Genomic DNA, 24,998 nt, shown 5'->3' on the forward strand with positions numbered 1-24,998 from the left:
CATATGCCTGTAACACTACCGCTCTTTCTTCTCAGTGTAGCATCTTTCTGTTTTCATGAAGCTAAGCTGTATCCGGCAGAATCAGTTTTGCTTCCTTTACGCAAATACAGTATAGTAACCTGAACCACAATTACTGACAATCCAGAAGAGCTGACCATCCCCATACAGCCATACCAGCCTATAGATGCATTTGGATCTATTTCCACCCCATATGCAGCATTTACACATCAGAAAAACAAAAAATCAGCACTTTTCAATCATTACTGTAAGAAGGGTACCCCAAACAGGAAGAAAAGCAAGATGTTAGTGATGCAGTGTATCAAATGATGATGAAAAGAAATTACCTTGTCTAGGAAGACTATCAAGCAACTGTCCATAGAGGTTTGGTTCAACTCAATCATAAACTATACAAGAAACTCAGATCATCTCAAGTCCCTCTCATCAACCTTCACACTTGCAGACTCTTCCGCTCTAACTTCAGAAAGCCACTTGGAAAACTAATGAGACAGAATCAACTACTGACATCAAGGAACATAAAGGCACTAAAGCTTTCATGATTTTCTTTGCTGATGCACTCAGATGTTTTAACAGTTGCACAAAGCCAGCAGGTAAGTGAAACACGAGCCAATAGTGCTTTTAGACTGGATGTTAGTGGCCCTGCTAAAGGAAAGCATTCTCTTCATGGACCTCTCAGGTACTCTTATATCATCAGCTGACCCCATGCCACCCTGATAAAGCCTTAAGGTCCAGTCCTGCTGGACTCTTCATGAGGAGAGATTAGAATCTAACCATGGGTCTCCTACGTTGGCTAGATACTTGAGGAAATGTGAGGGATGCTACTTTTCTTGTCCATGCTAGACTACTGTAACACGTCTTAAAATAGACTGCTTCTTCAGCAGCAAAAGTGACATGAACACATCATGCCAGAACTGGAATAATGTACTACCAGCTGAGTCTTGGTTTCCAATTCAGACAAAAGGTCATATTTTTCAAGACTTCTTGACCTCTGATCTTATAACAATACGAGAAGAAACATCAGGGGAAAAGCCACTTGCTGCAAAAAGTATTCCCAGTTAAGTTTTATATTGATATTGTGAGCAATTTCTCTTTCATTGCCCCCTCCTTACTTCTTCTAGCACCCAAATAAAGTATATTCTGTTGCTGGATGCCAGGCAAGGAGATTTCTGCTCAAGAGGATCAGAATAACTTGAAACACAACTCTGGTGGAATTTAAAACGTCCGGTTTATTCAGTGAAGACTTCCTCATGACAAGAATATCCCTGCTCCTCCTTTCCTAATTCTAGAGAGACAATAATCTTCAATAATTAATCCATGTTCTGTTCTTAAAATCCAAACTGGAGATGTCTTAGAAATGTCCCATGACAATGGAGTGCAGTCCTGGCTTATATTTTACCCCATAAAAGCAGATTTGGTCATTCTTCAGATCCATCCAAGTCCCAAACACAAAATTCATAGAAGGTCTTGCTTAAATTGCTACAAACTTTTCCACATCTTCAGCTCTATCAAGTACACAAATGCTTTGAAATGATGCATGTAGATGTAAAACAAATGTTTCCAACACTGGTATACAATAAATGGATAAAAGGTCCAGCCTAGTTTCTTTTTAGATTCAGATAAGTGAAGGAGAGTGAAAGTGGGATGCAGATTCCCCATATCTGGCCAAAAGCACACAAGATTTAAAGATTAAACCTCAGTGAACCCAAAAGTAACATCTGAACTTTATGGACAGGCTTATTTTGAAAGCTCAGTTACCATCAAGACTGCTAGGATCACAGATGAGGATTGTTTGTTGGTTCAAGGAATTCTAGCTGGCACACTGAGACAAAATGATAAAAAAATGTTTTCTGTGTTATTCTCAGGGCTTTGTGCCTGTTGGACTTCAGAGTCAGCTTGAACAATACCAAGCTGACGTATCTTAGCAGGCCAGAAATAGCAGGCCAACAGACTGCCACTCCTGACTGGGAGAACAGGGACTGTGCCCATCATTTCCATGGGGCCCCCAGCTCTCCAGTCCCTCCTACCTACACTGGGACAGAGCTGACAGCTCTTAATAATGAAAACCTGGGAAGGGGGAGGAGAGGCAAGAAGGGAAAGGAGACTCTGTTCATATTTTTTGTTGATGAAGTGGCTAACTTTCAGCATTCTTATGTTAGAAAATCCTTTTGTAAACTACCTTAAGAGCAAGCAATGGTAAAAGAGAGGAATTTCCAGGTTCCCTTTGCGGCTTCACATTTTCTTTTCCTGCCATCTCTCAAAAGACAGGATTAGTCCTTTGGAAGTAGCTATCTACTTTAAATTTCAAAGCCAGGGCTTGTTCATCCTAACATCAACATGTCCATGTCCCTTTGTCAACCCCCTCCTAGATGAATGAATGAGCTTTTGTGAGAAAGATGTCAGGTGACACCTCCCTGGGTTAAAAGTCTCAGAGTCTTTCCAATCTGCAGAGCACGGCTGAGACCTACCAAGCGCTGACAGCCAGGGTACAGAGCACCGCCACGTGCAACACTGCTGTGTGCTGACACGCTTTGGACAAACTCTTTCCAGTCACAGAGAGTATTAATTCCATTCCAATTACTTCCCTCCATGCATGTACACTAGTTTTCAGATAGAAATTAAAATGCCATGAGTGAACGTGCACCACACTGGAAGAAAGGTAATGAGACATTTGTTTGCACGCGTTCTTGATGGAAAGAGAGCATACAACCAACAAGGGAGACTTTTGCATCCAAAAACTGGTGCAGTTATTTGCAGTAGCTAACATCAGCCCTTTAACTTAGATGCTTTACTGATATGTTCCTACATAAACAAGTGAGCCTCAGGTGGGTTATTTAGAGCCTTTAAATTAAAATCAGATTTTTCCTTTAATTTTAATAGGAGCTTCAAATACAGATAGAGGTGCCTGAAGTTGACCTGTGTGACTATTCTTCTCTCTCCCCCCTGACCAAAACTGCTATGTAAAGTAGGCCACAGAGAGTAGAGGCCACAGTTTCAAAAGGTGAATGCCTAGAGCTATGTATATACAGCTATTTTCAGGCACTTTTAACTGGGTGGCCTGATTTTGAGAAGTTCTGAGTATGTACCACTCCAGCAGTGTACATGCTCCATAACTTCCAAAAAATAAAACCTCGTTATACTCACTATATCAGAGTATGCATATGTATATCTGGAAAAGAGGTTCCTGCCCAGAAAAATGGGGCATCTAAAGGGAAAATACAGGCAGATGAGCATCAAGAGAAGAAAGAGATGCACGGGGGTGACATGGTGTGCCCAAAGTCATGCAGCAAGTCAGAATCAGCACCAAGCAAAAAACTCTGAACCCCAAAACAAATGCCTTACCCATTACATTATGCTGAGCCTCTCTCCTAGTCACAAAAGATATGTGCAGCTGTTCATGAAGTATTCTTAAGACAGACAGAATCTGATAAAAAGAAATCCAACAAGAAGAATGCCATGATCTGTTCTGCAATATCCCCCCAAATCAGAAAGGAGCGCACACAGCGGCAACAGCATCTCATGTAATAGTAAACAATCAAAGATAAATTATTTCGATCGCATGCTGGGATGAAAATACCACTGCTAAAGGGTTTTATACTTCTTAGAGTGTCCTGAGAGAATAGTTCCCATACTTCAAAACAGACTATTAGGCGAGAGAAATTCAGGAGTTGCAGCTTGGCTCATCCTCTTCTAGGGGAACTCTGTGAAGACTAGTCTGTAAAAATTTTTGATTTGGAGTTAAATTTAAGAATCTAAGAACAAGAAGAATTTAAAATAATGGAAAAAAAGCCAGGTTGGAAGTGGTTAAAGAAATGAGCTCCAGGGTCTGCAATATCTGAAGTTCAAACATTATCCAAGAAGACTAAGTCACTTGAGACGGCAAAGAAAGCTGAGTAGCAGATGGGAACATTAACTAGGTGGACCACCAAGTGCATAGTATGTTTACTTAGTTTTGGTTTAGATTCCTGCAGTTTAGATTATTACTTGTAAGTTATGTAGGGAAATTTAAAAGCTTTTAATCTTAAAACTAAAAATGTAACGTAAAAAGGTTAGTTAGTGCCTAGTCACAGTGATTATCTATCACCACCTTAAGCATAATTTAAAAAGTCAGATCTTGAATTCAAACGCTGTAGGATCACAACTTTTCAAAGCAGTATCAGAGAATTTAGCTATTTTTCATGAGGTTAAAGCTTAAAAAAGGCTGACACAGCTCCAACCATACAATACCCTGTTAAAAATGAAATTTTCACTAAATAATGCTCCTAATCTTTCACCAAACATTACAGAACCTGATCTAGAGCACTTTGATATCAGAAACAATTCTTCGCAGATAAGTAAACAAAGCAATACAGCTGCTGAGAGAACTCAACTGCTATACCAAAAAAATCTATTCAGTGATTTATTTCAAGATAGACCTGCCAGCTATGTAGGACACAAGTTGGAAATGCAACCTCTATTTTTCCAAATCTTTTAAAAAAAGATTCAGAAATTAAGGTTTCAGAATGCCTAGTTCTTTTAGAGCTTTCACTCAAAATAACAGCAAACAGGAAAGAGGAAGTCACAGCCCTGGCCAAACTATTGCTTCCAAAAAAGAATCCATTAAAATCAGTATCTCTTACAGCTTGCTTTTTTTTTTTTTTTCCAGAAGAGAGTCTCACCTCCTTCCAAGGGAGATATCACTATTTATACTGAAGAAAATAACAATATCTGCAAGTGACCTCAGCCACTGCTAGTTGCATGATAGCACACCAGGTTCAAGGTGCATATACAAAATCCAACTGGATGTGGACCTGAGGAACCTGTTCTAGAGGATCCTGCTTTGAGCAGGGAGTTGGACTATATAATCTCAAGAGGTCTCTTTCAACCTGAGTGATTCTGCAAATCTGTGAACCTTGTATTTCCACAAGGACTGAGTGGTTACAGTGTCAGTCTAGGATGTGGAAAGTTCAGTTTCAACCCCGTGCTTTCCCTCACACTACACATACAACTCTTGACTAGTTACTAGTTCTCTTCCATGCCAGTTCCTCTAGTGGCCACAGACTGTAGTAGCAGAGACAAGGAGTGTGCCACAAAGTATCTTTCCAACCCATTCTCAGGGGGCTGGATCAATGCACTTATCACTCAAACACTTGACGCAATAAAGAGCAAGCTACAGGACTTTCAAAAAACCTAACAATGTCCAGACGCCCAGTTTTAGACACTTCAAATAGGGATTCCCTTTTTCAGGAAGTATGGAGAATTCACTGTCAAAAGGACAGGCAAGGCATTAACATGGACATCTGAAAGATAACTACATTGAAAATTAAGCTGTTTATAGAACATGGGGCCCTACTGCTGCAGAATGCAGTCACCTCAGCAACATCTGCCATTTTCAAAGGTGCAGGCAACACAGAGGGAGGAGGATTCAGCACTGTAAAAACTGGAGTCAGCAGAGCATGTGGTCATCCTCCCTTTAGCCAAATTGGTGCAAAACTTTAGTTATACAGTTCTTTTAAGGTCCGCAAGATTAAAATTAAGTTTAAATTGCAGATCATAAATAAAGACTACACTTCATTTACAATTAAAGTATAATTCAAATAGACATAATTATCATCTGAATCCAAAACTGGTCTCTAAACAAACACTGAATTTTCTTTTGAAAAACTTTCAACAGCAGAAGATTTCTCCTTACATGCCTACTCAACCCTCCAGAGTTTATGGCATTCCTTTGGAAGAGATAATCCCTTGGACTGAATTTAAACCATCACATCAATTTTGTATCCTGTGATAAACTGGGCTCTCTAGTTACAGCTAAAGACTAGGATATTATTTTCTTGGTAGTGACTTCCATTTTGAAATTCTAGAACAAAAAGGATGAGGCTCCTAAGACTTCATGCTATTCACAGATGTATTACTTCTTGTTTGAATCTTCTAAGTGCTCACGGCTTTGGGATATGACATGACAGCTACAAAGTAGAAAACACAATTTAGCAGGTGAAAACAAAGAGGGGAAAAAAAACCCAGAACACTGTTTAGAGGGATGTAACTTTTTTTTCACTGCAGATCATTATGTGCAGGAATACAGAGGCTGATCTACTTAGTCCAGTACAAGAGGTTAGCCAATTACTCAGCTCTCCTGAGATTTCCCCTCCTAAATACAAAGTTGGCTCAAGGTCTCTGTCATATTTCTGATGATGAGACAGAAATAAGATGAAGGGGGGGGGGCACAGGGACAGGGGAAACATGGTCCCCTAACACAGCAGTGGCCAGTAAGAACAGGCAAAGCTTTTCCTTACCTCATTCCTCATCTTCATTAACAGCTTCTCTACTTTTGCAAACTTGCAAAACTAGATGCTCTCCCAAACATACTGTTCTCATAGAGATAACAATAATAACACTGATAGCAATTTAAGAAAAAAAAAAAAAACTAAACCAAAACTACTGAATCTCTCTGCTGCTAGAACAAAATCCCAACCGCTTCCTCAGAGCACAGGTTTCCCTCAGCACCTCTCTCCTACTCACCAACCGCAATAACCACTCCAAAACAAAATATTTTTAAACTAATCGAACATTTTCTCCTAAAGAGATTCCAAAAGACAAGGGAGTGCTGCAAATTATTAGTCTTATTTTTATGTAAAGACACTGCCGATGGGGCCAGGCAAGTCAGATGCAAACCGTATGTCTATAAATCTACAATTATAAAAATACAAATCGATGAGGTTCTTCTCTGCCCATCAAGATAGTGATAAATCACAATGGTAATTCCAGTAGTGCCCCATTGAACATAGTTCAGCAATGCAATTTCCCCCAAGAATAGTCATCTAACTTGAACGTTACTTCAAGAGCTACTCTACATTTAAACTCAAAAGCCAGTAAGCGTTTCAGATTATGACAGTAACAGAAGAAAGGGAATGAAAGACTAACTTAACCTAACAGTTACAATGGTTAAAAGGGTAAGATACTAGAGTTATTCAGGTTGAAAAGGCATGACTTCTAAACATGGAAATACAACTCAAATTATGTCAGTTAAAGGCAACAGTCTACATCAGGTAACTAGTCAACACCAGAATTGTATTTATGTTCCTCCTAGCAATTACCTTGTGCAATAGGCTTCCAACGCTGCTCAAAGATCTTAGCTATATTTACAACTTAATTTCTTTCAGTCCTTTCCAAAACCAATTTTGCTTCTTCCGTAAATCTCCCCCAAATTCAGGCCTCAGGATTCTTATGACAAACAGCTAAGTTTGTACAGTCATTTCAATTTACCAGCATGCACAAAAAGACAATGTTTTCCAGATTTCTGGGAGTGCTCACTGTAGTAAATATGTTCCCCATTAAATCCACATCATACTTTTAATTAGATGCAAACCTCCTTTGTGTACATGGAAAAAGAGCAGCACAGGACTCCAGAGGGCAATCCTGTGGCACAGGAATGCTTCACTGTTTGTGCTCCCATGGAGAGACATAATGCAAGGGGCCCAAATCCACTACTTCAAATCTCACATCCAGCCTTCAGAAGTCAGCTGCTTCCTTCTCTAGTCACAATAAAAGCCTTCAGGGAGAGCAGGTATTGGCCTACCTTGCATGTATGCCTCTATTTGCCGAATTAGCTCGTAAGACTTAGATCGGTCCAGAAGTGTACGAATAGCCGGAAGAGGGTCCAGGATAATGGTTTCTGGATGAGCATCAATATACTCCTGCAAAACAAATACATAGAAAAAAAAATGGCATTAGGTTGGCTGAAGAGTGTGGAAAAATAATGGGATGGGAAAGAGAATAGACAACATTAACAACCTCAATGTCCAGCTTCTCTTCAAGTGGAGGCAAACGGACATTGGCAAGGCAGGAAGTCACCAGTCTAGACACTGACATTTGAAACAAACACAAACATGACAGCTAACTCTTTTAGGATGGCAAATTTCTCCTGTGGACTCACCATCAGCAGTGAAACCTGCACTGCAACCACATCAATTCAGAAGGGAGCCAGTGGCAAAGTGCCACAGTAACAGCTGTGAGCAGGGCTGAGAAAAGCAATTAGGAGAAGAAAGATGACACACTGCTATCTCAGGGTCAGCCTTGCATTGAATTACTGCGCATAAACATGATAACTGTCTGAACTAAGCTCAGAACTACATCTGGGTTCTTTAATGTTGTTATTATTGCTGTCCTCTAGCTGGGCTGAAGACAGTGTTAAGAGCTGGACGATAAGGGCCGGAATTTGTTTTTGGCAGAGCTAAAGAGATTGATGCTTCACTGTATCTTCATTGAGTTTTGAAAGCATCTCTCTTTCTACTTCTCTAAGTTCATACTGTCCTCTCCTGAATGCAAGAACAAAGCAAAGTCCATGTTCTCAGGGATCTTCATCTTCAGAACTCAATTCCCCATTCACCGAGGTCATGACTGCACTACTGCATCTTGGCCATGAACACAGACACAGCTGCCCAGTATTTCCCTTGCAAATCCAACAGAACTTCTGTTTCTCAGAACAGAAACTGAGTTCCTTCATCATTGCCCCAACCTGGCCTCAATAAAGTCAATGGGACAAATAAGCATCCATCTTACCCTATCCAAAACCAGACAAACATTACCAAAGTTAGTATCTGCTTTTGTTTCACCCAACTTCCCAAACCCATCTTTATGTTTCCACTCATTTTTTTAAATCCATTCATGCAAATGCATGATAAATGCTCCTGCAAGTAATGGACTTTCATGAAGTCCTACTTCCCTTAAATTGGTTACTTCAGAGAACGAAATATACTCCAAAAGATACTTAGGAGTATGGTGATATGGCCTCAGGAGATGCACTTTGCTAGATACTGAGCTGGAGAGAATGGCATCATCTGTTCCCAGCAAGTGATTTTGCTCCAGACACTGAATGAGGAAACAGGCTTCCTCTCTCCACTCCTCCTAGCACTGGCAGATTGTTGCTTTCTGCTGACTACATAGTCTGAACTGATGGCTTGCTAAAACTGGATTATTCTTTTGAGGCTAAGAGGATCCAGCATTCAGCTTTAATGAGCCCACTGCATCACCCACAGCACACAAGTAGCTTTCCTTCACAGGGCATGAGGCACCCCTTCAATGGCAATACGATTGATGTATTTAATAATCCCTGCAGAACACAGAATGAATTCTCCAAAGATATGCTCAACCTTGCTGCCACTTGGGAAAAGTAAGGAAAAGAGACAGTCATCAAGTGTCAGACTTGCCTCACCCTTGCAGTGTAGCCTGGACAAAAAGTCTCTTCAGCTCACCAGTGCAGAAGCTGGGTTCATTTCAAGTCATTAATACCCAGAACATACAGACAACAGTTTTTCTCCTGTCCCCAGTAGTTCTGAGAGTCTCAAGCAGAGCAGTCAGTTTTCAAATACAGAAGAGATTTTTTTTTTTTTAAGAGATAATGTAACTTGTTACCTAATGCATCTTAAACACCTACGTGTGTCTGTGCATACGTGCCGTTTTACACAGCAGCTAAAAGACACCTTGTAGAACTAGGATGATCTAGTGATTAGGGCATTAGCTTAAACTTGCTGATCATGAAACTGTACTCAAGTATCTGAATGTATCTAAAGCATAACAAGATAGCTCTTTTAGCCCCTCTATGCCTCAGCTTAAAAGACAGGGAGCTGTCACAGTGTGCATCTTCATGAGCACACCGAGAGGATGAGTACATTACAGACAGCCAACACCCTGGTGGGGCTGCGGGTGAGTACACACGGTAACCAGCTGAACAAGCCACAGCTCCAAAACGTGACCTCAGCAGAGGTCTGACAGCAAATATCCTGGGGCGTTTCTGATGCATGTACCAGCTCTTCCTTTCACAGTGCGGTGACTACCCCTTGGCCTCAACCAGTCTCTGGTTCCACCTTGAATTCAAGCTCCTCATACTTCCACACTGGCCCAGCCCCTACTCTGTACATATTTATCCTTCCCCTCACACATACATTTCATCCTGCCTGTGGCATCCACCCCCTTCATTCCCCTCCAAAGGACAGAATGATTTTTTCCCTCCTCTACTCCTTGTGCACCTTCCCAAATCTTCCTGATATTTACCTGGGCATTGAGGACTATCCTCACTTCCCTGAGTTAGGTATGTTCCCCTTGTTATTTTGGTTCACGTTACTCTAAGTATTTCTGGAGGGAGCCTTGCTTTTTTATGCTTTCTGTAAGGAACTTCACAGTACTTTATTTATTATGATAATAGCTCTAAACCGTATTAAAAGATCATCCAAGCAGTAAGCTTGACACAGCATAACAAAGTTTAACAGGAATGAAGGCATGATCCCAAGGCCACTCTCCACTAGGCAACATGTCAACAGAAGTGAGCATCTTGGCTGACTTTCCTGTGACTGATTTCTAATCCTGTTGCTTTAAGGAGCCTCTAAAAAGCTGTGTAAGGTAAACATGAAATAACTGATGAAGATGAAGGAGGTGGAGGCTGTTTTGCTGAAGCCATTTAGGGTCTGAAGGACGTTAATAAACTACTCTAATGTTGAGAAGAACTGCAGTGAGCGTAAGGTGACAGCCCCTCCATGCACACACAGAGGAGCCTGAACATGAACTTTATAAAACAAAGAAATTTCTTAACATCAAACCTATTTCAGGTACTATTCTCCAGCTCTTCTCCATTTCCAGGCTTAGGTATTTGGACAGCCAGAGGGCAGAGGAATGGCAAAACTCAGAGACTCTCAGCAGGGCAGTGAAGATCTGCATCATCTGAGTAAAGGAAAGAACTGGGATCTGAAGTGTATCTTAGAGCTAATCTGGGGACAGGCTACAGATCTGTTATTTTAACTGAATCTAGAAACAGGCTCCTCTTTGAAGCAAAGGAGTCTGTCAATGTAGAACAAGGTCAGTGTATTTGTAAAGGTCATCTCTGAACACAGCTAGTGGTTAGCTGCTGAAGCTGTTTAGGGGACAGGAGCACCAAAATGCACTCAAGTCCTTACAATAGCTCTGCATCTCTTCTTCTCTTCAGTATTGTGTGGTGCTTGGATTTCTGTCAAAAAGCATTAACTCTGCATTCAAAAACAGAACCATCAGGTTGCAGCAGGATCCCCAAAGCAAATCAACCAGCCTTCCCTTGGGCGTGTATGCTGCCAACACTTTCCCAGTCTCCCACATCTCACACCAGTGCATCACCAGCACATGCAAGAGTTCCAACACCTATGCACAGAAAACTACTCAAAGTAAATAAATATTTAAAAATCCAAGCCTTAACACCAATTCGCCACAACAGGAAATTACAATAAGAAAAAGATCAATTTTGTTAGCTTCACAGGAATAATTACAGTAGTTGATATGAAACCTTGTGTAAATTTTGATTCTTTACTAGGAACCACTGCACACTCAGGCATCACGTTTTACTGAATATATAACTGTGAAGATCACTTAACAGATTGGAAAACCCTTGATGTAGCCTAAGTAGCAGCACTCTTCCCATGGCACTGAATGACTCCACCACCAGAAATAGAGATCTGGATGAACATGAAGGGTTTGTGTCTAAGAAATTTGACAGCAGATGAGCTACTATAGAAATGAACTTGAAAATGGAGCAGTTGCAGAAGGAAAAAAGAGAAACACTGAAGCCAAGAGATAGCTTTCAGTACAGCACAACCTTTCAACTTTGAATGTTCAAATCTTCTCTGGTCATTGCAACAACACAACTCTGCACTCTCCTTTGGTGGATTTACCAAAGACTGGTATCCAACAGCAGACTCCACCAACCCAGGCAGCAATCTGGAGGATATTTAGGCTTCCCAATAATATTTTGAAAGGGCTCTGTCCTTGGGCTGCAGTTCAGCTTGACCCAGACAATGTCTATGTTTTCCTCTTTCTAATCTTTGACATAATAAAAGCAAACAAGAAGAAACAAGGACTTTTAGCAGATCCTCCTTTGTTTGTATTCCAGGCTTGGCATTCAGTCATGCTCTGTACCAGCCCTGTTACTGGCAGAAGGCCAGCAATGGAACTTGAAATCAAAGAGAGACCAAGTATTTCATGTTCCCTATTAAATACCTCTGGATATAACCCAGAGATTTAAAAAAAAGAAACCAAACCCAAAACAACAAACACTTCTTCTTGAAAAGCCTGGGTATAGATGAGAATAAAGGAGTTTGTCATTTTTCCCAAAAAGGTAGCTAATGATTTTTATTTTTTTTAATATTTTAACAGAAAGCTGATATAGTATCTACTGCAAATATTAGGTCATTAGATAAGAGACACTCACTGACTCGATTTTATTACTAAGTAATAAAATTTCTATAATATTTTAATATTAAACAAAAGTTTCATATTTAAAAAAAATGTTAGTAAACAAAACAATAAGAGTGTTTGGATTTTGTTTTCCCACACACAAAAACATGAAGATGACCACTTGTACAACACCAAGGCAGAAACAGATGTAAAGACAGACACAAGCTTGTCTAAAGAATTTGCATCGGATTCAGACTTAAAAGTTCCTTTTTGTCATCTTGGGCTGTGACAGTCTCTTTTTACTGAGGCACCCTTCCAAAAGGAAAGGTGTAGGCAAGTTGGATCTTGTAACAACACTCATCTCAGCATTGTTTGTCTCTAAATCTAGAAGAGATTCCTGCAGTGGTTGGGAGAGATGAGGGGGGTGCCAAGGGGAAGTAAGGCCAGATCTTCTCTTATATTTCTATTCACTGTACATCTCAAAGCAACTTTCTGAGTACTCAGCTTCCCTGTTTGCCTTCAGAAGTCCACCACTGCTTCATATGGCAAATAGCTACCCACAGGAAGCTATCCTACCAGTTAGCACTTGAATGACAAATTTTTAGTTAATTTTTCCTGCTTATGAGGCTCTTTCAACAAATGTAAGACAGAATTCTTTTTCAAATGGGAAAACACAGGTATTGGCCTGGAAATTCAGGTACAGATAGACCATTTCAACTTTGTGTCTCACTGTCTCCCCAGTAGGAAAAAAATTACTAAGATTTGATAGTTTCCTTTGATTTTTCACTTGCCTTTTCTCAGCAGTGGGAGAGACAACAGTTGGAGGGCAGCAGGGGAGGAAACATTACATTTTGATCAACCTGATAGAAGAAACCTAGGCATAAAACCTGCTTCTGATCTTTTTAAGGTGGCTAATGCAAAGAGAACCTGTTCAGAAAAAGCTCTGAAAGACAAATTAGTAACTATTTTCTATCACTTAAACCATCATTTTGAATGGAACACACTAGTATGAAGCTGCAATGACTGAAGCTACTCAAGCCCTTGTACAGCTATGACAGGCAGCTGCTCACAGAGTATTCTGCTCCAGAGCACAACAAAGATTCCCCAGTCAATGTCTTACACAAGCCAAAACATACTCACTTTTCAAAGTCATAAGCTTTGTCTAGAAGGCAGGAACTGGGGTATTTTGTTTCTTTCTTACCAAGAAGGCAGGAATGGAGCACCAGCAAGTGAAAGGGACCCTTGAGGACTGTGTCGCTTCCCACCTGACTTCTGTCCATTTTCCTCTGGTCAAGAAGGAACCACCAAGAACTGTAACAATTTTTTGCTAGACAACAAATAAACTATGTTTGATCAGTTCAGCCCAGTGTTACAGGGGGTAGGGAGACTAATCATAATCTCTACAAATAATCACCATCCCCAAAATAAGGATTTAAGTGTCCTACGAAGCAAATGGGAATATTTCTCTACTTTGCACTTCATGCACTACAGTAGGTGCTGCATGCAGTCTTCATTTTGGCTTTGGATGAGATCACTAGGCACTCACCACTGATCTTCAGTGCAGTGGAGAACAGTTTGCAGCCACCAATACTCTCCTGAGAAACTGCAGCCCAGATCACATCCAACTAGCATAAAGACTTCAGAAAGCTCAGCCCTAAAGGTCTTCTGCAGCTAAAAAGCCACTGACAACAGGCAACTCCTCCTTGCCATTTTCAGAGTCTCCTGTAACAATTATCTTTTACAGGGAAATTAAGAACAGTCATTAAACAAGACAAAAATGGCATGCTAAGAGGCTTCCTAGTCTATTAGCACTCTCCAGCAGACCATACAATAGTTCATCACAGACTCCAGAGAGCAGGCACACAGACTCATATGAATGTGAAGCCAGTTTCCTTGTCAGCTCTTGCAGATGAGATAGTCAAGGCCTCTACAATACAGCTCTGAAAAAAAAGTTATTCTTATAAAGGTCATAAATGTAGCCTGACAGATTATTCCTCCTCCTGTGGTCAAGGATTCCTTGCTCTCTGCTTCCTGGAAGACTGCTTTATGGAGCCAACAGTAAAACTGGTGCCAGGTATCATCTCATCTTGCTGTTACATTTATATTCAATAGCAGGAAAACTGGCATCATGAATTTTGCACTGTTTGGTCTGGTTAAGATCATCAGAACTTTTTCGATCAATTTAATGAACAAGGGAACCACCTGATTCCACCTGAGTGCAGGTGTCACAGTGCTTATGCAACATCACTCACACATAAGTAGATCTCATAGAAAACGTAGTGACTACCTTACAAGTCGCTCATTGCTTTTAATATAAAAAACCCAAACCAACAACCCCACCTCACACACTTGATATAAATAGATTCTTACAATTTGTTTCTTCTACTTCTTTTCATTTCTAATAGTTTTCAATATCTTAAAAATAATACAGGACAGATGGAGACAGGCAGCAGTTTCCTGCCAGTTTCTGCCCTGTATACAAAATTATGTGAGAGCATCCACTTTAAACACACCCTGGCATGTAATTCAGTGCTGACAGATCCCTCCTCTGGTCCACTGGTTCCTGAGTACATGTTTTATTACAATGAAAGTTTCCTGCATGCCAGTGATGCGGCACAGTTCAGTCACACATGTGCAGAACAAGAAGCCTAAGGCCTTGCTTTACTGGGGAGAGGATATCATTCAAAGCCTGCTCACAGTGGTCCCTGCCTTCTATCTCATTCACTAGAAAAAGATCCTCTCCCAGTTTGGAAGGCACTGGGAGAGGATGTTTTTCTAGTGAATGAGTTTTGAAGATACTGAGAGATTATAATTCCATATCCACAGTCAGTGTATGTGTAGTCCAGTAACAGAAACCTACATTCTAGTTCAACTACATGATTGTGGGCAAGTCACCCAGTGGGCTATGCTAAAGAACGCTCTATCTGTAAAGACAGATCAGACATCAGTGTGACTACAGGTATCATCATAGCTACTACAAATTCAAACCAGAGCTCCAAGCAGAAACAAGCAAACCCTAAGTCCTTATGACTGCCATTCTGAGTTGACCTAAAGGGCTTCTCCTCTTTATCTCAAAAAGGAGTTAATACCGTTTCTTTTACCAAAGCTTGCAAAACAAAAAATCAGGGATGCAACCAGGATGGTATAGATCACATAATAAAACATCGAAAAGCATGTGACTGAACCCACATTCCAGGAGCCCCTTCTAATTCTTTAGGCATTACACTGTGCTTATTTGCAGGAAGATGGCATCCTCAAAAAGAATAGATATATTAGATAATACAGTGTTTACTGTACAACCAAGAAATAACGACAGGGAGAGAAGAAAGAACATCAAGTTCTTCTCCAACATTCTTGGCTTTTTTATTATTTTCATTTGTGGTTAAATTTAATATTCCTAAAAATGAAGGCCTTGAAGGCACCAGCCAGCTGGGTCCAAGCACTTCACGAGAAGAATTAAGCAACTTTCTTAGCCCAGCCCTGCAACAGCCTTTCTAGAGTATGCCTGGCCAAAGCTTGCCATTGCGAACACAGCAATGCTAAACTGGAATTAGGCAGAGTGTTTAAAAAAAGACTAAGACCACCATCAACAGGGACATGAAACGAAGATGAAAATGTAGAGGAGTCCTCAAAACATGAGCAGAATTCACCACCATCCTCTGCACAGAAACCACTGGTATAAAACAACGCTCTGTATCCACAGGGTGCTTTTCATCCAATTTATTTCCTTCTCATACAGTTCATACTGTTAGTTGAACAAGTCCAACTGTATTTACCAATCAAGTCAAGAAACAGGGAACTATTTCTCCTCCATCTGACTTGCTCAGAAGCTTATTCTCACTTCCATTCGTCTCTACTACTTGAGCTCTGGAAAAATATATATGGAGCACACATTATTCTAGAGAGAGGTTTTCTAATGATTCATTTATTAACAGACCTACTGGCAATTGAGGGGTGCTGACTTACATGCAGCGTATTCTCCAAGTGTGTGAACAACACCTTTGCTTTCTACAACACTTGACACACAATCCAAATTTCCAGTATTATCAAAACAAAATTTCAACTTCCCATCAGCCTACTGCAAATTAGCTTCACAAGAAGCACAGTATTATTTTTGCTTGACTATTGATAATTAGAGGAAAATTATGAAGTCCATTATTAAGAAATAGAGACCAATTTATGAAAGGGTAGTGGTAAGCTGAGGCACAGAAAGACATAAGTGTTCTACAGCAGCAAAATAGTGACAATGGTAACAGACAGACAACTGAATTTCAACCCTATTATCTAGTCTCTGAATTAGTTATCTCTGTTCCACTCTACTGTAACTCAAACTTGTTCCAGCCCAACTTGTTCCCCCTTTTGTTCTCTGTTATTCGTAGGAGGCAGCAGACAGGTCTGCAAAAATATCTAATGTAACTGAATACTCTTGTACTGTGCAGGTATTCAAATCAATTTATCACTATGCAAATCCCACAGGATTTGACATGCTGTATCAAAAATACCTCTGTCAGTACTCTCCATGACTCCCTGGGACCAATGTCTGTTCTCACCTCTCCACATTAGCTAGCGTGTCACAGGAAGCATATCCCCAGTTCAAATCAATGACCTGATAGCTCACCCATTGCTGTACATGCTGTATGAGATTAAGGCCAGGCTGCAAACAAAAAAAAAAAAAATCAGGCACAGGAAACAGGGGAGGTGATGTTAATACAGATGAACTTGGCAGTATGGGAGAGAAGAGTTGGGTCAGGAAACAGAGAACAGTAAGATTTGTTTGCCTCAAATCTTAAAGGAAGGTTTCTTACTGAGAGGCCACTAAAAAGCAAGCTCTGTGATTTGCAAGATTAACAAAGATAACAAGAGCTGCAGAACAATCCTAAGAAACAAAACAGCATGGAGATGCCCTTATACAGCTTCCTTTAACAGTGGATCACCTTGAATATGGTGACACTCTTGATTTATTATTTCTAATGGGATGGAGAGGAGAGGCAAGGCTGAATTGTTGAACTTGCACACAAGGCTATACTCAGACAAAGCAGGATTTTAGGGCAATATGAGTTTGGTTGTTTAACTTTTATTAAGGCCATGATTTAAAACTGTTTGCAACAAGTTGCTCCAGTTTTAACACAGGAGGAGTTAACCAGCCTGTGAGATGTGGGAATGTTTCAGTAAATTCACTGTAGGACATGGACAATCGTAGCTTGGAAAACAGCAATTGCAGTTAAACAGAAGCACAATGCACTGCCTCCAAACTTTGATCAAGGGCACAACCTGACAGGTGAGCCCTACACCAACGACATGGAGGCACATACAGTAATAGGTGCCAGATGCTGACAGGCATATAACCAGAGGGGTCCCAGTGCCACACACCACGGTACACAGGATTCAAGTACAGCTACTTCTCAGCTGCCCTGAAGTGAGACAGCTTAAGTGAGATTTGCCAGCACTGGTGAAGGTTATAATGTTGTCCCAATAAGAATATCCCTGTAAATCAGGGGTCTACATCTTTTCTGATGTGTATTTCTCTACAAACTTCCACCAGGAATGTGGACAGCCTCCTGGGAGTATACCTGGTTTCTCACTAGTTTGGCTGATGCCCTCACAATAATCAGCAGACTCCTTCCCACCTGCCTAGCTCCCCCATATCCGAATCTCCTTATGGTGGAGGGCTCAAGAAGTCTGAGAGCAAACAGCCATTGAAATTTACACTTAAACCACAGAGGCTTTCAGCTTCCACCCCAAATTCAGGTTTACAGCCTAACATGCTGCAGGAGAGCACTCCTCTAACTGTGGTCAGCTCTTGAGGACCATGAAGACAGCCCTAAGCATGCAGGTTGGACTTAACCTGGAGGGTGAAGAAACAGCACCAGCTGAGGAACTGGTAGAACTGAAGTACTAGAGAAAGCATAAATAGCATGACCAAAAGGTCCAGGTGGTAAAATTGATGCCATTGTGCATGACAGTAGCAAACGGATTCAATAAGCCTGACAGAAATGTACAATTTCAAGTTTTGCAAAGCTTTTGCCTATGGTCTCCTCTTCCTGCCCCCATGTAAACTTTGGGGGGAAAAAAAAAAAAAAGGTGGAAATCTGTGATCTCTGCAGTATGCAATTCTGTACTAAAACTGAATTATATCTTACTTTCTGAAAAAAATCCAAGCTGCACTATGTAAAATACCTTCTTCCTGACTAAAGCTTAGAAAATGGAAACAATACCTTCACATACATTTCTTATTCTTATGCTGTATTAACTGTAATCTGCAAATTAACTACCATTTTTAAAAGTTTAAATAAGTAATTTCACTTCAAATAGTCTGTGATTAAAAAATATTGCTAACTTGATATTATCATTTGAAAGAAAATAAATCCTGCAAGATCAGTGATATGTTTTAACTTATATAGCTCTGTAGAATTTGAGAATTTTAGGAGACACTTTGGGTGGGAAGAGTTGGGGTTTTGGTTTGTAGTTGGGGTTTTGATAGAGTTTCCATTTTTTTCATAAGGGGATGTTTCTGTTGTTGTTTTTAGGCCACTGAATCTCTATACAGGGGATATTATTCTTTTCCAAGTGCTATCAGAAAACCCCCACCAAAGAGCAAGTCCCTGAAGTCAAGAATAAATGGATATTTATCCACAACTGTGTATGGATAATATATCCATATATATACTGCTTCTCTCGTCACTCTCAGAATCTATCCCACAAACTCATGAGATGAAAAGTGTATTTTCACTGAGATTTTCTAACTTAAATATATTTAAAAACAAAGCTTCAATATTTAACCTATACAAAAATAAGTTATATAAACGGTAACAAAGGTACACAGAATAATGTCAAAGTATCATATTATGATTACTTCAAGGAATTTATCAGGGTAAGGGATTTAGCTTTAGCAGGTCATTTTACCTCTACCAGCCTTCCAGAAGTGCAGCAGCTGCCACACAGACATGAGAACAGCCCCCTAAGTCCTCAGCCAAATCTAAGGCTCTAGCTGCAAAGCGTTGAAACCCTGTTTCATACCAAACTTCACCTTGGTGGTTAAATGCAGCATTAGGAAAATGCATCCTCTGTACTTACTACTTGTTTCCTCCAGACCTCCTTTGGTACCTGAGAAAGTATCAGCTTGTGACCTTAAGCTATTAAATACAGTAAGTTGACTAGCTGCAGTTCCTATTAAAAAGGCTGCATATCCATCGAAGAGCTCTTGCTCAGGAATAAAAGAAAGGTGTTTTAGATATTAATTGTACTGCTACACCTGCTTGCAGAAGTTCCCTACCAGCATGTTCTCCAGGAGACAAGGGAGGTGCCACAGTATTACACAGAGCTGCTCTCTCTGTGCCTCATAAAGCCTAGCCTTTGGGAATGCACGCAATAACGTAAGAATTGGGAATGAGGAATCTCATGAGTCTTGATCAGCTACAAGCAACTTAACACATGTGCCCTTTTGGCTCCTTGGTCATTAGTTTTTCCCATCAATAGGATAGGTATACTGTGAAGGCAAACTAGTCAACATCCAAAACAGGGAAAGACTGTGAGCAGAAAGCCCTTGAAGTCCATCTCTCCATATGCTTCTTTGGACATCTACAAGTTTCCAGTGCTGTGTGAAGTGGATGTCTGCACTACTTAGTGATGAATAGTCATCGACTATTCAGAGAACTGGTGCCAGAGGGCCAAGACCCACAAGTCAAACGTTTTTGTCTCCTGTGTGTGCTTGAGTAATACACAAGCGGGAGGCAGCAGAAAAGCTTTGTAACTAGAGCAAAGTGAATATTGACTCTGTTAAATAACATACTTTCTGCATTACTAGTTGTAGAACATTAAGCAGAGCAAAGAGAACACCATTTCCCAAGGAGGCAAAGTTGTCAAAATTGCAGAATTTGTCTGAGTCATTTTTCCACCTGACATAAGCATATTCCATACAACTCTGAAAATATCTTTTTTAGTTTTTCTTCTCTTTGAAAGAGAAGAAAAGAATATACCTTTGATCAAAGGCATTCACCAGAAGCAACACCTTTTAAAATGATAAAGGTGTTGCTTTATCATTTTCATTAGCATTCAGACTACTGATAAGAATTCTCTGGGAAAACAGTTCTCTGTACCATTATGCCCTGCATACTCCTGACCTTCAACGTAAACTTGAGAAAAAAAAAAATTAATAGAACAGGATTCTCAGCACCAGAGGACAGAATCACTCACAGTAAACTTGATGTTACAGAAATTAGCATTCCAGGAACTAGGAAGACTAGACAGAAGCAGGCCAAATTAATTTAGTGGCTTCTGTCGCGGAGAAATGCATGTAAAGGACTCTGAAAACACCTGTTCCTCTTTGTGAACAGCACTCACGCTCTTGGAATGACACCAGGACAACATTTGGTGGGAAACCAGTTCTTACTAACCTTACCAATACAACATAAAACCTATCCAAAGGTGCAAGTCCATTTCAGACCGACAAAACTATTTTTGCTGGGCTATCAGTAGCAGGGCAGCAATGTGCCAGGGAGCTCTTCTCAACAGACCCTACCAACTGCACAGGAAACAGATTGAATTTGCTGCACCAAGTTCATCCTCCTGCTTGAAATACAGAAGGACTATGAAAAAAACACTTACCTGGAACCTGTGAACCAACTCCAGTGACTGGCTGTCATTCTGGTCTGCTTCAAGGATGACATCTGTCAGTTTATGTATGATCACATCCAAAGGACCCTGATCTTCAATGGGTTTGTTGAGGTCAAGCTGAAGAAACCAGACAGAAACCTTTTATTAATATATGGAGGATCTGAGGTTCTTGTCCCTGCCAACATTCAAGGTGTTGCTGCCACACAGAAGGCATTTACTTTACATGCCGCTTTATTTTGGTATGTTACCCAAATCCCTGAGAATTTACACTTCACTGAATGTCAGAAAATTTTACTCAGACATTTATTTCTCAACACTGTAGATCTAATTCCATGAAAAAAGCAATGAAGTCATTGGCAAGCACCCTTCATCCAAACACCTTCCTGTGCTTCTCCACCCTGAGCCAACATTTTCCTCTTCAGTTTTCTTTCCCAGCACTTACACATACATACAACAGGAATGAGCCAACAAAGATTATCACCACTAATAAACGGAACGCCTGCTGTGCCCTTCGCCCTTTGGGATTGCACGAAACAGCACCCAGGACAGTAATACAGGGAACAAAAGCAAGTGACTCAGGATCTTTGCAAATTCATCTGCTGCAGGGACAGCTATTTAGCTGATAAGGTGGAGTAGAAGTCCCAGAGCATTCCCACTAGCAGACTTCGGCAGTTAGGTGGACAGGGAAAAAAAGACTTGGGGTGGGGTGTGCAGAAACTCTGCTCCAGACAGCATGGGAAGACATGAAAGTGGTGGTGATGTGTCACAGGGCTTGGTCCCCATAAGCAAGACAGGGTTCAAGGAACAGAGGAATCACCTGTACTGTAAAAGGTTTGAGTTAGGGATCTCTTGGGGAAATCTTAATGCAACAGAGGCTACTGGACCCGATGGGACGCATGCAAGGGTACTACAAGAACTGGCCAATGTCACTGTGAAGGCCTAGATTTATTTGGACATATTTCAAAACTGTAGAGATTCCAACTAAATCAGGAAGAAAAATTCCACCATGAGAACAGTCTGGTTGCACCACAGAGTCCCAGAGGCTGTAGGATCTCCATCCTTCAAGGTTTTCAAGACCTGACTGGACAAAGCCCTAAGCAACTTAGTCTGAATTTAATGCTGAATCTGCTCTGATCAAAGTGATGTATTATGGTCCCTTAAGGTTCCTACCAAACTTAATGACCCCATGAAGTTACTTACCAAATTTGAACATTTGTACAGTCTAAGTACCAGAACTGGCTCACGTTCTAGCCAACACACTGGGCTGCCCACAGCACCAAAGCTGCCACATTATCAAGCACTGCTCTTCAACCAATTGTGAGACCTACTCCATCAGTGGCAACTTAACCTTGTAAACTTCAAACCGGGAACATCTTTGAAATGAAAAACAGATGTATGCTCACTAAAGTTACCATCTGGTTTTACAGTTACACGCATACTCCTTTCCATTGCTGCTATCCCTTTCATTCAACTCTGGCAGAGAAGGGGGTGAGGGGACAGGAGAGAGAGGAGGGTTGGGCAGAAGAGGCTGCTGATGCTCTCTTTTGATAGAAGCCTGGTCTTCACTGTCTCATTAGCTTGTTTTGTCCTAACAAAACTTCCCACCCTACAGAAATGGCCCTGCTTTGAATTAAGGAGTGCCTTAAGGAAGGCAGTGATAAGACAGGATGGCTGGACCTCAAGCACCAATAAAAACTAAAACAGCAGAGATCTAGCAGCCTCATAATAATTTGTTAGTTGCTAATCTAAGTGATCTATGTAGCCAAATTGCTTTTCTTGCGTAGGCAGTCTTATCTGGGCTAGGTTTACTTAAGCAGAATAACTGAAGTTACCTATGCCACAAAAGCAAACCGAAAGGCTGCCAGTTCTTCCCAACAGAGACCACCTTTGCCCATTACTATAGGCTTCTACTAACAGTTACAGGTTGAGGCTCTAGTACTATCTCTGAAGTACTTACGTAGATTTTAATACAACTGGAAAACATATTGTGCATCTATCTTCTGAGTAGACTAACAGAGGCGCCATTCACAACAGACTCTACACGCAAAGATTATGTAATGGTAAAGACAAACAAGACAGACTTGATGTGAATGCTCAGTGATCAGTAAGGTTTGGCTGAGTGAAGCAGTCCACAGAAACTCTGGCTGTCCTGGCACTTAGATTTTTACTCCACAAGTAGTGCAGCACAAAAACTAAGGGCAAGCGTTAGTGTCTGCAAAATTAAGGCAAAATGAAGTGAACTGCATTTTGGCTAAGGACATGGAAGGAGATGATCTAGTTCTGCAAGCAAGTTCCAGAAAAATCAGTTAATATCCTTAAAAGAAATCTCAGATGACCACATTGCTCTTCCTGAGGTTTTTTCATCTGCCCATCACATCTGGAAGGAAGCAGCAAAACAAAGAGTCCATTTAACTAGGTCAGAAAATTCCCAGTTGCCAAGGTACAAAAATGTGAATTAATCCATTTTCAGGGCTTTCAGTTTGAAAAACAGAAGCAAATAAGTATTTGAGATTTGCCACCCCTCCACAGTCTTCCTGCACTTGCAGCTCAATCTGCACAGAAACATTCAGAAAACTTTCAGCCTTGACCCAAGAATAGAAATAAGCTTTCAAGGCATATCCAGTCATGTTCAGCACAGTGTTTTTCAGAAGCATAAGACATCTGGGCAAGGTAACTTCTTCACAACAGTTGTGCCAGCTAAAAGCTACTGGCATATTTTGAGAATGAAACCACATGCACCTACTTTGCACATCAGAAAGTGTTAAACAGGGTCCCCCTTAACAGTGCTCTGCTTCCCCTTCACCAGGAAAGCAATGCTAGAAATGACAGCAGGCTGAGGCAGTTCCTCCAGTAGGAAGTTCCATGACCACTTCAATTGGCTCAACAAGGACAGCAGGTACTTTACAACCACACAAACCTTCAAAATTTGATCCAGTATTTTGTGAAGGATCAAACCATTTACAAGAATAAGTTCTCTGTGTTCTGGGCTATGCTGCGGAAAGCAAATATTCCTGGGCTGTGCGGAATTTGGAAGAGATCCACCTTCCTTTTATATACTAAGAAAAAAAAAAAGTAGAAGAAAAAGAAGGAAAAAAAATATTTGAGGGAGGAAAAAAGAAGCCTTTTCAAGCAGAGTATCAGACCCAAGTAGAAGTCAGTGAAAGTAGAGTGCAAAATTTCTGATGGCCCTCTGCTGAGACAAACACTGATTCATTGTTTGTCATCAGCTGGAATTTCAGCCCTCCTACTTCCCTTCCCTTTCAGCATCTCTCTCTCTCCAAACGATCTTTGCATTTGACATGATCACCCAAAGGTTTGTTTTTGCACAGAACTAACACCATAGCAACAGAAGTGAGAGAAAAGATTTATCAGCACCAGCTTGAAAAAACAGAGAGATATGGCTATGGTGCCTCTTCTTCTGTGAAGTAGGCTATAGCCTACTTTGCTTACCCTTTTTTATATTAAAAAAAATCAACCAGGTATTGGTTTCATTGCATTGTCACTTACTACCAAAAGCCAGCAAAACTCAGGTGAATGAGATGGAAGAGTGTCAAAACTGTACACAGTAAATGCCAGATACAAGGCATATGCCTTTCCAGCTCTTGCAAATCCATGTATGGAAGAAAACAACTGCTAGATAAACGTTCTTACAGTAGCTGCTGTAGCTAGCCTGCTCACCTCCTAATAGAAAGACTGGCTGGGAGTTAAAAAATGCTCCAAGCTTCGAAACATCACAGTCCCCTCCAAATGCTCCCCAGAACATCCACTGGAGAACAAGTTACAGGCATACAGAGCTTCATCTCTGCCCTCCTTTGCCCTCCTTCCCCTCCCTCCCCTTTCCTCTGTCCTCCAGAAACACACAGCCAGCACATTATCCAAGTCATTACACAGGAGAGCAAAAAAAGTTTATTTCCATTAAGCATAATTTGTTTAAAGTTTTGGGGTTGTTTTTCTGCAGAACACTGGCAATCCATCTATATTGCAGGGACAGGGTTAGCGCCTGGCAGAGTGCCACAGCTCTCCACTGGTCCCAACTGCAATCCCACCCGCATGCATTTCTGGAAGCCGTGTTTAAAATAAAATTATGTCCAAGTGAAAAAAGTCTGGATTTGTTCACTCAGAAAAAAAACCACCAAACAACTGCAAATGTTGGATTTAACAAAAAGAAATATCGTTTATCTAAATGATTAAAATAC

At 40.8% G+C, this 24,998-nt stretch overlaps 1 protein-coding gene across 5 annotated transcripts in view; it reads right to left on the minus strand.

The window, feature by feature from the left end:
• Positions 1-24,998, minus strand: part of ITPK1 (inositol-tetrakisphosphate 1-kinase) — a 156,521-nt gene that overhangs the window by 54,602 nt on the left and 76,921 nt on the right. For all 5 annotated transcript variants that reach the window (XM_074868655.1, XM_074868656.1, XM_074868657.1 and 2 more), the window contains 2 exons: positions 20,794-20,919; positions 7,574-7,691 (listed from right to left, as the gene is read on the minus strand). In XM_074868655.1, coding sequence (XP_074724756.1) covers positions 7,574-7,691; positions 20,794-20,919 — 244 coding nt within the window. The remainder of the gene's footprint in view (positions 1-7,573; positions 7,692-20,793; positions 20,920-24,998) is intronic.

The sequence above is a fragment of the Strix uralensis genome, chromosome 4 (assembly GCF_047716275.1).
Source record: "Strix uralensis isolate ZFMK-TIS-50842 chromosome 4, bStrUra1, whole genome shotgun sequence".
Taxonomy (NCBI): Eukaryota; Metazoa; Chordata; class Aves; order Strigiformes; family Strigidae; genus Strix; species Strix uralensis.